The sequence below is a fragment of the Haliotis rufescens genome, unplaced genomic scaffold, assembly GCF_023055435.1.
Source record: "Haliotis rufescens isolate VD_foot unplaced genomic scaffold, xgHalRufe1.0.p SCAF_24, whole genome shotgun sequence".
Taxonomy (NCBI): Eukaryota; Metazoa; Mollusca; class Gastropoda; order Lepetellida; family Haliotidae; genus Haliotis; species Haliotis rufescens.
The window spans coordinates 4,765,001-4,780,558 of NW_025963935.1; the positions used below are offsets into that span (position 1 = coordinate 4,765,001).

General features: G+C 44.7%; 1 protein-coding gene across 3 annotated transcripts in view; it reads left to right on the plus strand.

Moving 5' to 3' along the window:
* LOC124123162 overlaps positions 1 to 15,013 on the plus strand; it is a 17,884-nt gene extending 2,871 nt beyond the window's left edge. The window contains exons 1-2 of one of the 3 annotated variants that reach the window (XM_046486431.2): positions 4,732 to 5,012; positions 12,095 to 15,013. In XM_046486431.2, coding sequence (XP_046342387.1) covers positions 4,910 to 5,012; positions 12,095 to 13,602 — 1,611 coding nt within the window. In that variant the 5' untranslated portion in view covers positions 4,732 to 4,909 and the 3' untranslated portion in view covers positions 13,603 to 15,013. Of the gene's footprint in view, positions 1 to 4,731; positions 5,013 to 10,018; positions 10,172 to 12,094 lie in introns of those variants that run through there. The other 2 variants (XM_046486432.2, XM_046486433.2) reach the window with 2 other exon arrangements.
* Positions 15,014 to 15,558: the final 545 nt, after the last annotated feature.

Genomic DNA, 15,558 nt, shown 5'->3' on the forward strand with positions numbered 1-15,558 from the left:
AGCCTTGACAATTACGTATAGTAAAGTGTGTAAACTAAGTGTATGTCATTTAGACAAGCCATTCAATGTATTTACAACATACTGACAACAAACAAACAAAACATCGCACTGACAGCACGCGTCAAGTGAAGCTCCACGTGTGTCCTGTGAAAACAGCAGACGTACGCGTGTCACCAACACAGTTAATCTGGACCCTTCTCAACCCCCGGCGGGGTGGAGGTCAGATGTTGTGGTGCCGTGTGTCAATGCTCGCTAAAGAGGTCACGATCGGCGTGCTACTGACCGACATTAGAGACACTGAGACCAATATGGTGACATACCTTCAATTAAGACATTTTAACGCAACGCAACGCGAGAGATGTACCAGTCTCGATTATCCGACGAAACAGATTCCATTGGACGTATTAGGCAAAAAAAACCGGTGAAAATAATATGAATGGATCACTAAAAATGAGTGATGACACACAGTGTTCGCGTTAAGGGTAAGCATGTCCTGGCCTGCAGGTAGCGCCAGCCACTCACACTATTTATGTAAAAAGAGCCCTGTGAAGATCCGGGGGAGAACAGGTCTTCAGCAACCCATGCTTCCCGTAAAAGGCGACTATGCTCGTCGTAAGATTTGTTTGTTGTTTAACGCCGCACTGAGCAATATTCCAGCTATATGACGGCGGTCTGTAAATAATCAAGTCTGGACCAGACAATCCAGTGATTTATATCACGGATCGATGACATGCATCAGCCAAGTCAGCGAGTCTGACCACCCGATCCCGTTAGTCGCCTGTTACGACAAGCATAGTCGCCTTTTACGGCAAGCATGAAATGACAAACGGGATCGGGTGGTCAGGCTCGCTGACTTGGTTGATGCATGTCATCGTATCACAATTGCCTGGATCAATGCTCGTGATGTCGAACACTGGATTGTCCGGTCCAGACTCGATTATTTACAGACCGCCGTCATATAGCTGGAATATCGCTGAGTGCGATGTTAAAAAACAAATAAACAAACAATAAACAAATGTATAAAAAAAGAAGTGTTTATGAAACGATGCTTGATTCTGGTCGATAAGATCAAAATGACGTATGGAATTATATACAATACTTCAAAATTAACACTAATTTTCACACAAACACATTGCGTATGAAAACATCGATCTGTCGATTGCCTATGCCTTAATGCACACGACAATGGCTTTCGATTTATATAGGAATTAGAATTTTATACGTTCGATACCAGAACGACAGCTTATCAAACATGATGAAATGATGAAACAACATGAGAATTGGTCCAAACTGATCGAGACATGATTTCATTATTTACATCTAGCTTACGGCGTAAAACAGCATTCACTCAATATTATATATAATTAAGTCATAAGGGCTCAGTCACACATTCGGGATTTTTACTGCAGTCCTCGATAGGGCCATTCCTGATTAAAATTTGTCAAAAGTCTGATCAAGATCCTGTGATTCGTGGCGGGAAATTCACAAACAATCAGATATTGTTCAGGAAGCGTCCCGATTCAGCCGTTCTAGGCGAATTCGTCCCCATTCTCCCGTTGTCAATCCGAACCTTAACCGATTTGTATCTTCCGCATGGTAAAAAACGACCGAATCTGTCCCGACAGCGTCCCGATTCTCCCTAATGCGATCCGACAGAGATCAGTGACCGGACAGGGAGCCAACAAAGACGGTTCGCATTCGCCAAGATCTGGACGCAATCTGGACTTTATCGACAAGAAACGGCAATGAACAATTCATGCCCGTTCATCACGACAGCATCCCGATCCACAGGACACCGTCCAGACAACACAGGACATTGTTACGATTTTGATCCGATGCAGCAGAATCTGTCACGACATAGTCACGATTGTCACAAAACAAAATCGGCTGAGTGAATGTTACGGGACGCACCATACTGTCGGGAGTGCTTCGCCGACCTTTCACGATCCGTAAAACCCTGTTACGAACGTATACGACTGCGTTCAGACAATGACAGGACAATGATCCAGGTGATTGAGAACAGTAATCCGACTTTTTCACTTTTCGTGTCGTAGCGCTGTCTGATCTCAAACGGGAGAGAACATCGGCACTGTGTGAGCCGGGCCTTAGACTGTGTACACAGCACACATTTCAGATAATATAATTATGAATTACACTGAAATTGACGACGGTTAAAGTACAACTTGTTTACAAATGTACCGTAAGGGGCGCCTAACGGGATCGGGGGGCGGTGAGGCTTGCTGACTTGGTTAATGCATGTCTTCGTATCCCAAAATGCGTAGATCGACGCTTATGATGTCAATCACTGGATTGTCTGGTCCAGATGCGATTATTTATAGACCGCCGTCATATAGCTGGAATATTGTAGCATGTATGGATGTCGCATTACGTGGAGTCATCCCACAGATGGCATCCTTACCTTGTCAGCTTGCTTACCGGGTTAACCTCTTTGGTTATGTGGGCAAGGCGTCCGACCTCGGATTAGAAGGTCCCCGGTTCGAATCCCATCACGAGACTAGGACATTTTATGGCCGTTATACGTAGTTGAACAACAAAATGTGCCACACCAGGGTATTATAATCCATTTACAATTTCAACAGCCTATTTCGTCCCGTGATCATGATGACACTGAAAGGCAAAAGAAACGTCACTTCTGAAAATACTGATAAAACTTAACAGACACTGGCAGTTACATGTTCTGTGGTCAATAAACTCATTTATCGTTCTACTGCTTCTTTGTGTTGCCTTAAAGTACATTTAACAATTGAGTTTAAAATAGAGTGTTTTGCCCAAACGCAGCCTACAAAAGTACAATGGGACTCAGTTGCGGAAAAGTCTTGTCAGAAACATGATGCACGTGCATGTCGTGGATGGTATGGTTATAAAAGACACCCAAAACTGTTAAGCTGGCTTTCGTTATTTCGATTCATCAGCCATGCCAAGCTTATCAGGAAATGAAAGACAACAAGCGATCGGAAGACTGCAAGCAGGCCAGAGTGCACAGGTCGTTGCAAATGCATTCAATGTCAACGTCAGAACGATATTTCGTTTGCAACATGGCCATAACACCAGGAACACCACCGACGACCGACCGCGTCACTACTCCCAGACAAGATCGGGTCATGATGCGCCAACATCTGCAGAACCGATTCCGAATGGCCACTGAAACAGCTCGGCAAACCATTGGCAACCACCTGCGTGCCATCAGTGATCGTACAGTCCGACGTCGCCTAACTGCCAACAACATCTAGTGCCACCGTTCTGCTCGTGTACCCATGTCATCCTGAGAGATCGTCACCGACAGGCCCGACTGCAATGGGCCAGGCAACATCGAAATGACGTCAACAGCAATGGAGAAGAATCATCTTCACTGATGAAAGTCGCTACTGTGTTTCAACGGTGGATGGCAGAGTCAGGATCTGGCGAAGGAGGGGCGAACGTTATGCTGATGCTTGTGTTATGGAACGAGGCCCGTGGGGCGGCCAAAGCATCATGGTTTGGGGTGGAATCAGACTAAACCAGAGAGTGGGACCTGTGGTCTGTCAGAATATTGATCCAGGCAGGGGTAATGGCATCACAGCTCTCCGCTACATTGACCAAGTCCTCAGACCCCATATCGTGCCTTTTTTTGCCCGTCATCAAAACCACACCTTTCAGCAAGACAACGCCCGTCCCCACACTGCCATAGTCACCAGGGACTTCCTCAAGCAGCACAACATCCAAATCATGCCTTGGCCTGCCCTCAGTCCGGATTTGAATCCCATTGAACACTTGTGGGATGAGATCCAACGCCGACTCAACGACGTACGCCCAAGGCCGACAACTGCAGTAGAACTGCGTGTAGCGTTCCTGAGGATATCGGCCCATATCCAAATGGCCTTCATCAACAGGCTAGTCCACTCCATGTACAGGAGATGTGTGACTGTAGTCAACGCCCGTGGTGGCCACACCAGATACTGATTTTGAACCCCCCAGCTGTGATGTCTTCTGGTGCCTCCCCAAATTCACAATTCGCAAAAACATTCCCCCGACTGTTAATTTCATGTGGGTCAAACACTGACTTTCTCCCATGTCTTTACTTACATATATAAGCATTTGAAAATAAAGATATTTATATGATACATCCACATGACGTTTCTTTTGCCTTTCAGTGTATTTGATATGAGCATTGTTAACATGGCCCTAATACTGTGGTGGTCTGACCCGTGATTCACCTGCGGAAGGCACGGTTTTCACGAGTCACGATGTCGGCCTGCTTTCGTATGATTGTTGGCTGTGAGCCAAATACAGAGTTACATGGCTCGACATTTAGTCTTCTTAAATGACATCACGTCCGCATTCGTGACCAACTCGTGTTGTTCCGGGACAAGCCGAATAGCGACTCGTGCCCCTCTCGTGGCCATTTTTGCGACCGGGTTCCGTCTTGGCGCAAACGGGCATACCTAAAACAATTGTCAACTCGTTGTGTTATGGTTCACACATTTTCCCCATATATTATATACATATGTCAGATGCAATTTAAAGCACACCAGGACGTGCAGAATTATAGAGTATGATTAAACACATTTAATTGTGTCTTTGGTATGTTTTAGAGGCAAGACATATGTAAAATCAAAAATTATTTCTGAGGGATTCTTTGACGAAGAACTTGAAATCATACTCGCATTCTGATTGGTTTGTCGTATTTTCGCACATAACATTCATCGATAGGGGGACGAGTCTTCTTGCAGGTTACGGAAAGGGGCGAGTGGTGACTAATGATCACGACCAGACGTCATCGCGATATATTCCGAGGACGTTTCGCATATCGAGTAACGCCCTCGCAATATCGAATGTACACGAGTATAAAATTCAACAACGACCAATAATCTCTGGATCAAATTTCAGTCCACGTAACATCACATATAACATGACGTCCTCTTTCATGTTTTGCACGTGTGACACGGACGAGTTTTTAATAGAGACACGTCGACATCACGTGGCAGTGCAGTTGGTGTCGGCAGTCGAGGAAGGTAAGACGTCTTTGCGAATGCGTAACCTCCATGTCGAATAGTCTTGTGGTACACTCGTAGTTCCGTCCAAGAACTAACACTTGTAATTGAGTGACCATTTCCCGTGAATATTCATCCTTCTGTGCACGCGAGCATGAACGTGTATTGTGGAAACTCAGTCGCTCACAAGAGGGGCGGTGGGGTAGCGGTTAAAGCGTTCGCTCGTCACGCCGAAGACCCGGGTTCGATTCGCCACATTGGTACAATGTGTGAATCCTATTTCTAGTGGTCCCCGCCGTGATATTGCTGGAATATTGCGAAAAGCGGCGTAAAACTATACTCACTCACTCACTGGAACAGGGTATGAAAGGCTCCGACCCTTGGAAGGATACCCGGAGTTCTTTTAAGGAAATATGAGGCACACCTGCTACAAATTGGTTTTGAAAGTTTTATAAGAAATAAGTTGACGTATTAGTTGGCCGTGATTGTTCAAAGAGTGAGTCAGTGAGTGAGTGAGTCAGTGAGTGATTGAGTTGGGCTTAACGCCGTTAACGTGTTCCTGTTATATCACGGCGTGTCAGCTTCATGTGGGAGGAAAGCCCGAAGTGATGGAGGTCCTCCCTTTTGTCAGACACCCAGTTGTCAGACGGTGTAACATTTTTTTACTGCCACACACCCCTTTACTCACAATGATACGACCTAGACACTGGCGACCCGTGAAGATTCCGGAGTAGAATAGGTCTTCAGCAACCCATGCTTGCCGTAAAAGGTGACTATGCTTGTCGTAAAAGGCGACTAATGGGATCGGGTGGTCAGGCTCGCTGACTTGGTTGATGCATGTCATCGATCCAAGCTGCGTGGATCGATGCTCATGATGTCAATCACTGGATTGTCTTGTCCAGACTCGATTATTTACAGACCGCCGTCATATAGCTGGATATTGCTGAGTGCGGCGTTACACAACAAACCAACGAACCAACGTAGACACTGGCAATCTCTTTGAAGTTAAGAACAGCTTGGTTAAACCGTAAATATTTTAAGTTTTTAGTGAAGTTTGTGAGATGGTACTACTTGTTTGGGGACGGTCGGGTAGCCTAGTGGTTTAAGCGTTCGCTCGTCGCGCCGAAGACCCGGGTTCGATTCCCGACATGGGCACATTGTGTGAAGCCCATTTCTGGTGTTCCCCGCCGTGATATTGCTGGATTATTGCTAAATGCGGCGTAAAACCATACTCACTCGCTCACCTTTGCAAGTGAGTTTCGTTCACAAAAGGAATGTCGACCCGTGACAGCGCCTCCGACGTATAGGCCAACCCTGCCCCCAACTGTGAAACCTAATGAATCTTGTTTCCCTTTCAACAACTTAATACCATCCCAACTGACATGTATTAAATTTGAAAATTAAACTTAGTATCAGTGTCTGTTTGTTTTGGTGTTTATCGCCGCACATTCCAGCTAAATGACAGCGGTCTGTAAATAATGGAGACTGGACCAGACAATCTCGTGATGAGCATTACGAGTATCGATCTGAGCCACTGGATGCGATAACATGCGTCAACGACGCCAGCGAGCCTGACCCCCGATCCCGTTTGTCGCATTTACGACAAGCAAAGTTGCCTGTTGAGACAAGCATGGGTTGCTGAAGACTTCACCGGACAGTTTAGTATCATATAACCACTGATATTCGCTAGCGTTCGGTGGCTGTGCGGTACAGGATCCGCTGATTGTGGGTTTGAACTCTCCCCGCTTATGATCGTGGGTAATGTGTGATGTAAAGCACCTGCGTCACGCCGCTCTTTCGTCCATCATGGGTAGAGTGGAAGGTCGTTGCTTCGATTCTAGGTTGCGTCATACCGAAAGAAGTTAAAATATGGTACTTGTTGTTATCATGCCTTGCACTCGGCATTAAGGAGGTAAGACAAGAACTGGTCGTATCGGAGTCACTATTGAACAGGCTTTCATAAAAAAAATAATTTATTCCCGAAAATTAATAAACAAAATATTTTGCCTATGATTAAGATGTAACGTTCGCTCTAACCCCATGTGTAGTGTAATAAAGTATAGTTTTGCTTTGAACTAATGTACGTCAAAGCACTTGGACGCTCTATACCCGCTTCCGAGTGCTGTGAAGTATAATAATAGTTCAGTTCAGTAGATTTCGTGACAAATGTTGCATCTTTTAAGATCCGTGATGCTCTTGCAGTGGCGGGGCACGGGTGGCCCAGTCGTCTAAGGCGCCGCGATTCGCTGTGCAGAGTCACGTCCCTTGGGCACGCCAGAAACCTATGATTGTGGGTTCGAATCCCGGTTCGCCCCTATTATGTTTCTAGGTTTGTCAGCACCATACCCGTGCTCGTGGGTTTCACCGAAGTGGTAAACGGGCTTCGGGCTTGCCTCCCATATTTAGCTGACACGCCGTGATATAACTGGAATACCGTTAAACGTGGCGTTAAAACCAACTCACATACTCACTTTTACTTCAACATTTATTGGACCTATTACTTGATAATTACTTGCAGTGGAAGTCTAAGATGCCGAATTTAAAACTAATCAATTTATTGGAGAAGGGTTTAAAATCAAATCTGAACTGAACGTACTCTTGCGTTAGGACATATATTTACATTATCAACATAATATAACACAACTAAAATGGGGAGTTTATTATTTTAATAGGCCACATGACCCGTGAAGATCCGTGGTAGAATAGGTCTTCAGCAACCCATGCTTGCCTTAAAAGGTGACTATACTTGTCGTAAAAGGCGACTATACTTGTCTTAAAGGCGACTACTGGGATCGGGTGGTCAGGCTCCCTGACTTGGTTGATACATGTCATCGATCCCAATTGCGTGGATCGATGCTATTTTTGTCAGTCACTGAATTGTCTGGTCCAGAGTCAATTATTTACAGGGCTGGAATATTGCTGAGTGCGGCGTTAAACAACAAATAAAGCAAACCAAATCATTCAAATATTCTACGAGTTTTAAAAACTATTTCGCCGATAACCGATTTGGATGCACTATCTTTAATGACTTTATGAAAGATCGATGCTACCATGGATACATTAGATCACGGAGGTGGTACTTTGAACAGCGTCGTGACGTCAGCCCATTATTACGTCACACAAAAAAATGTACTTTATCGCAGGATACAGTACAGTCGGCGCCTTTGATGTTTTAGCGAAGCATCTTAAAATTTTTTAATACAAATCGATGTCTAAACAGCATTACATGAAATAAAAATGATCCCTTTTTTCAACACGTTCTTAAATTGATTTCATATTTCACAACGCCCAAAAACGCACATCTATTGGTACCAGCACAACTTAAAAAATGCATGGGCAGTGTATCTACATTTAAATATTTATAAGATGAATAGTTCCACGAAATGAATATGTGTCTGTGTGCATTTATTCTCGCGTACAGATGATAAGTTATCAGATGTGCAACCCCGTCACACTCGAGAGCGTACGAACTCACATTATGTCCCGAAGCAGATCATGAATAGATAAGCTTTATTTTATTGATCGAGTAAGTTTGATTAGAGTTGCGGCCCTTGGTCGTGCCAGACTCCAATGATCGAGGGTAAGGATTCAGATTCGCCCTAATTATGGTTGGTGGTGCTTTAGTACATGTCCTTGTGCATGAATGTCATCAGATAAACGCATATTGGAAATAAACGTCTGAGACTTTGGTCTTTTCTTGAATATTTAGCTGTGACCCTTGTGTAACGAGAACGTTATGTAAGAATTTAAGAATAACTTTACAGTAAACTACGGATATAACGAACGCGTTTATAACGAACTGACGGATATAACGAACTATTTCTTGGTCCCGTCCTTTTGGTTGGTTGGTTAGTTTGTTGTTTAACGCCGCACTCAGCAATCTACCAGCTCTATGACGGCGGTCTGTAAATAATCGAGTGTGGACCAGACAATCCAGTGATTGAAAACATGAGCATCGATCCACGCAATTTGGATCGATGACTTGCATCAACCAAGTCAGCGAGCCTGACCACCTGATCCCGTTAGTCGCCTTTTACGACAAACATAGTCGCCTTTTACGGCAAGCATGGGTTGCTGAAGACCTATTCTACCCCGGAATCTTCACGGGTGTCCCGTCCTTTTGATGTATATATGTTGTACGAACTTCGGTTATAACGATTAAAATGTGTGGTTCCTTTGAGTTCGTTATAATCGTAGTTACTGTGTTTGATTAACCATACCGGACTTAAGTCTGTGAACTTCAACATTAATCAACGAAGAGCACATAATGAGTTCCACCAGTATTATACATATTAATAATGTTCATACACCTAACGTGGGGGTCGGGTAGCCAAGTGGTTAAAGCTTCGCTCGTCACGCCGAAGACCCGAGTTCGATTCCCGACATGGGTACGATTTGTGAAGCCCATTTATGGCGTCCCCGGCCGTGATATTGCTGGCATATTGCTAAAAGCGGCGTGAAACCATACTCACTCATTTTCCGAAGAAACAGGGACAAGGGTTGTAAGGGCGTTCTGTGCGGTGATGGGCAGAGATGTGTCCCATGGCGATGCCAAAATTCTGTGAATCACGGTTGGGCCCGATTATGTTTTCTGGTGTCAGCACCACATTGGCGCTGGTGGGTCCTAAAGTGGTAAACGCCAAGACCCGCATCACTTCGTACTTTCCTCCCACATCAATCGGACACGCTGTGATATAAATAACCGAAATGCGGTGCAATCTGCGCCAAATCAGACTCGTTCTCATATCTTACGTGACGTTATACACACAGGGAGAGGTAGTCTTTAAAAATACATAAAGGTAATGTCACGACGTCACGTTTCTATGGGCCGCTTCACAAACAAAAGACATATTTGGAAACTAAGCTAAACTAGGCATGCGGCGTGAAAGATAAAGCAAAATGTATTTTAATCCAAAATAGTTCCACGATGTTTGTGTCCCTATAGTTAATATATACAAAAATCGTGATACCACGCTTGCCATAGCTTGGATATTATCTTTGTACGGTTGTGTGCGTCAGGATGTTCGCATTTTCTGGCATGACCAGAATACCGTCTGGCTCATCAGCCATCGTGTTCTTGCATATAAATAAATCAGCTGCTTTGCGAACGTGTCAGTCATTCGGAGGAACGTCAGCCTCAGAGCATCGGACAGTCGTACGGGTGCCTTGGTATTGTTAAGGTAATCTTCGATTTCTCTTTTGTTTCAAGTTTAAGATGTATGTTGAATCAATCAGCAGAAAATATATAAAAAATAAAATCTAGCAACTCCACGAGACGACATCAACAGCGTATTTGACAACCGCTGTTAAATATGATATCAATAAAACTTCATTGGCATGATTGTACTTCGACATAAGTAGAGCTTGTCGAACATCAAACCCATTTCCTCCATGATGTGCGAGACAAGAAACTCTTCGAGTTGGGGATCGTGGTTAGAATCGTGGTTATGCAACATTCAGTCCCCCCCAACAAGTCTGTTTTTTATAAAAAGTGAAAATTAGCTGATGTCCCTAGCCAACGCCAGTGCGTCACTTCAAGCCATGAAGTATCCGTTTTGCTGGGAGATCCGGACGTACAACCATGGCATGTCATGCGAATGTAGTGTAGCCACTTGAAAATCTTTATTGGAAAGGAGTCATTTATTTCACGGACAGATCAGGTTACCTCTTCCCGTAATTACGACCCGTGAAGATCCGGGGTAGAATATATATGTCTTCAGCAACCCATTCTTGCTGTAAAAGGCGACTATGCTTGTTGTAAGAGGAGACTAACGGAATCGGGTGGTCAGGCTCACTGACTTGGTTGATGCATGTCATCGTATCCCAGTTGCGTGGATCGATGCTCATGTTTTCAATCACTGGATTGTCTGGTCCACATTCGATTATTTACAGACCGCCGTCATATAGCTGGACTATTGCTGAGTGCAGCGTTAAACAACAAACAAACAAACAAACTAGATTGTCTTCATTGGACCGGCGTCATTCATTTCAACGATAGATCAGGCCACCTCACCGCCAATTACAATAATAAAAGCGCATCTTTTGCGTTTATTTAGTTCAACTTGCCGATCTGCTTAACATAACCTTCTAATCATGCTCTTGGAGTGCTGGCGCTTGTTATGGAAAACACTCATCCGTTTATCGTCACCAGCTGTTCGCATTGAACAACGGAACCGTCAGAGAAGTCTCTGATTTACAACGCACTTCTTCAGCTCCGATTGACTACATATCATGCAATGTATATTATACCCCCGACGTAAAATGGCTGGGGTATATAGTTATACTAGGGAATTCCGTCCTTCCTTCCTTCCGAGGATTTTTGTTGTGCGACCAATATCTTGAAAACTACTACATAAATTATTTTCAAATTTGAACACTTTCAAAACCACCTGTACAGGTGCAGTGCGAAGTTTGGATTTCGATATTTGGACTTATGGATGATACAGCTGTTATTCATTGTTTTACTTATAATTTGTTTACTTACACATTTGTGTGACCTATAACTTGAAAACTACAGCATGGATTCTTTCCCAATTTAGAGAACTGTTTCCACATTCCCAGAAGAGATGAAGTGGAAAGCTTGATTTTGATACGAGGACCTTCTGAGAAAATATAAAATTTTAAATGTTTTGAACTTTTAAATTTTTCTAATTTTAACCAAATCGTGTAAGGCGTCGCGATTCACTGTACAGAGTTGCGTCCCTTGGGCACACCCGAAACTTATGATTTTGGGTTCGAATCCCGGTTCCCCCCGATTATGTTTCTAGGTTTGTCAGCACCAAACCCGTGCTCGTGGGTTTCACCGAAGTGATAAACGTCTGAGACCTGCATCACTTCGGGCTTCCCTCCCACATTAAGCTGACACGCCGCGATATAACTGGAATACAGTTAAACGCAGCGTTAAACCCAACTCACTCACTCACTTTTACTTCAACATTTATGCGACCTATAACTTGATGATTACTTCATGGAATCGCAACCAATTGGGGTTACGGTTTCTATACCAACAGGAGAGGTGCAGCCCAAAGAGAGGATTTCCATAAGTATATTTTATGAACTTGAGTATAATGTATTTCTGAAGTTTTCTACGTTCTCTTTTGCAGGTCTCTCAGTCACAATGGTGACCAAACAGTCACTCCTATTCGCCTTGCTGTGTGCCGGATGTCTCGCAACCTCTCATACCTTTGACATCTTTGACGAGAAGACGAATCTTGTAAGCCTCATCCGGGCCTCGGCCTCCCTGGACTCGGATGTGGAAACGGTTGGTTATGGAAATGGGACCGTATACGTCCGCTTCCCGGGGAAACCGATGCAGAAGATCTTCTATTTCGAAGGGTTCAACATCGCCAGAAAGAAAAGAACGGAGAAGGGATTCAATTCAATGTCCCGAGAGGTGTTTGTGTACCGCGACCTTGACACTGCTGAGATACTGAGCGTCTGGATGAATCCGTTCACGATGACAGCCAATGAAGTGTTCAATGTAGCTAACGATCCCATTGATGCGGAACAGAACTTTGGCGGTACCAGACAAACCATCCTCATCCCTCCTGAACTTGTCAGTTTCAATGAGGATATTTTCATCCAGTTTCCAAATGTCCTCGACCCGAAGAATTATCCTAAATTTTCATCGGGGCCAATCTACCAGGGGGATGAACTATTTGAGTACTACACAAACCTGACCGAGTTGGCCTCAACAAACGCATCCTCGATCAAAATGATGGGTTCGTGGTTCAGAAGAGGAGAGTTTTTGCCTTGGATGGAGATGGGGGACACTCCCGGGTGGTTGTACTATCATCAGGCCTTCTGGAAGCTTGTCCACGGCTTTGACGACGTGGCCCCGGACCTGGCGAAATACGTGGAAGACAATTACCCACAGTACATGCATGCCCCTACTACATTCACCAACAAAATGGTGACGAGTTGGGATGTGTTCAAGAAGGCGATTGACGCACGTCGAGCGAGGGGGGACCCCGACATCATCATCCCGCAAGTGAACATACAGTCAAACCTGGAGTCAAAGTCCAACTCCCTGGACTCCAACATCGTGCGAGCTGCCCTGCAACGTGGGCATTTCAGAGTCTACTTCAACGGCAGCGTGTTCTCCGAGATCACTGGAAACGGATCTGTGCATTTGTTTAACTTCGATGGACATGTTCAGCTGAAAGTTTTAGGCCTTGGAGTGGATTCTTACAAGGTCCACGTTGAGATCAGCGGCCTGTATTACGATCCTATTACTGGAAAGGTTCTGGACTACTTCGTTAACCCAATCGTTGGCAAGACTCAGAAAGTTGAAAATTTCTTTTACAGCGCGATAGCAGAAATACCAATGTCTTCAGTGTTCTCGTACCCCCTCCCAGGGATGGATCTGCAAACGGTGCTGTTTCACGAATCTCACAGTGTGGTGTTCCCGGACACTCGACCAGAGGACTGGGCCATGAATATGGTCAGTATGTTTGTTGAAGATGCTGAGCTGGAGCAGGAGTCCCCTTATTTCTATGGGACGTGGGTTCGGTTCAGCAGCTGGCTGCCCTGGTTCCAGATGGACAGCATCCCCGGGGACATGGTATGGAGGGTGAACTTCTACAAGACAGAAGATGACCCCACCGTGTAGGATAGGCTTATGGGTATACCAGGACAAGGTGTGGAGGGTGGATTTGTACATGACTAGATGACCCCATCGTGTAGGATAGTTTTGTGGGTACACCAGGAGGTTGTGAAGGGTGTACTTGTACAAGGCTGTAGATGACACCATCGTGTAGGATAGTTTTGTGGGTACACCAGGAGGTTGTGAAGGGTGTACTTGTACAAGGCTGTACATGACCCCATCGTGTAGGATAGTTTTGTGGGTACACCAGGAGGTTGTGAAGGGTGTACTTGTACAAGGCTGTAGATGACACCATCGTGTAGGATAGTTTTGTGGGTACACCAGGAGGTTGTGAAGGGTGTACTTGTACAAGGCTGTAGATGACACCATCGTGTAGGATAGTTTTGTGGGTACACCAGGAGGTTGTGAAGGGTGTACTTGTACAAGGCTGTAGATGACACCATCGTGTAGGATAGTTTTGAGGGTACACCAGGAGGTTGTGAAGGGTGTACTTGTACAAGGCTGTACATGACCCCATCGTGTAGGATAGTTTTGTGGGTACACCAGGAGGTTGTGAAGTGTGTACTTGTACAAGGCTGTAGATGACAACATCGTGTAGGATAGTTTTGTGGGTACCCCAGGACAAGATGTGGAGGGTGTATTTGTATATGACTAGATGACCCCATCGTGTAGGATAGGCTTATGGGTACACCAGGAGGTTGTGAAGGGTGTACTTGAACAAGACTGTAGATGACCCCATCGTGTAGGATAGTTTTGTGGGTACACCAGGAGGCTATGAAGGGTGTACTTGTACAAGACTAGATGACCCCATCGTGTAGGATAGTTTTGTGGGTACACCAGGAAGTTATGAAGGGTGTACTTGTATAAGACTAGACGACCCCATCGTGTAGGATAGTTTTGTGGGTACACCAGGAAGAGGTTGTGAAGGGTGTACTTGTACAAGACTGTAGATGACCCCATCGTGTAGGATAGTTTTGTGGGTACACCAGGAAATGGTTGTGAAGGGCTGACTTCTTCAAGGTAGAAGATGTTCCCACCATGTTGGACAGACGGGGCAAAATGTATGAGTACAAAGGACGCCGTCACTTTCTGACCCTTCACGAGTTCCATAGGTATGACGTTTGCCAATAACACAAACCAGCTGGACAAGTTTTGGAGACGCAGGGTCCATTCACTAGTCAACTTGAACCCGTCTATCTCTAATATTGTGGGTTGATAAGCAGGAATACTGAGGGTGGTGTGAGATGAGTGACCATGTTCTTATATTCAAATTAAATACTAACCACTTTTGGTATATTAATTAAATCCACCACCTACACATTCACATCAGGAATTGTTCGTAAGTCCAGTTTTTGTACTTCTATATAGCCAGATATGCACAAATAAAAACGCATACACGATAATAACATTGGACAAATGAAATGTTTTTTTGAAATTATTAAACACAGCAGGTTTGTCTTTTTTCTCTCATGAAAATGCGAGAAATTTAACGCTAACTGTTTCGTCGTAGCTGAAGTGTTGAGTGATGTGACAATGGTTGAGTCTGATATTCTATATGTTTCACAAGAAGATGGTCGAACTCAACGATAAGATATGGATCATTTTCCACTTTTCTAAAATTATGTATGTTTTACGCAATATAACGGCTGTAATGCCAAGGCCTTTAAACACTCGTGTCGTGTCGGTTAGTCAAACCAGTGGATTAAGGTATGATCAACACACCGATTGTCCAACCGATCCCCATGTTAGTCCATACCTACATCGACCCGTGAAGATCCGGGGTAGACTAGGTCTTCAGCAACCCATGCTTGCCGTAAAAGGCGACTTTGCATGTTGTAAGAGGCGACAAACCAGATCGGGTGGTCAGGCTCCCTGACTTGGTTGATGCATGTCATCGTTTCCCATTTGCGTGGATCGATGCTCATGCTATCAATCACTGGATTGTCTGGTTTAGACTCGATT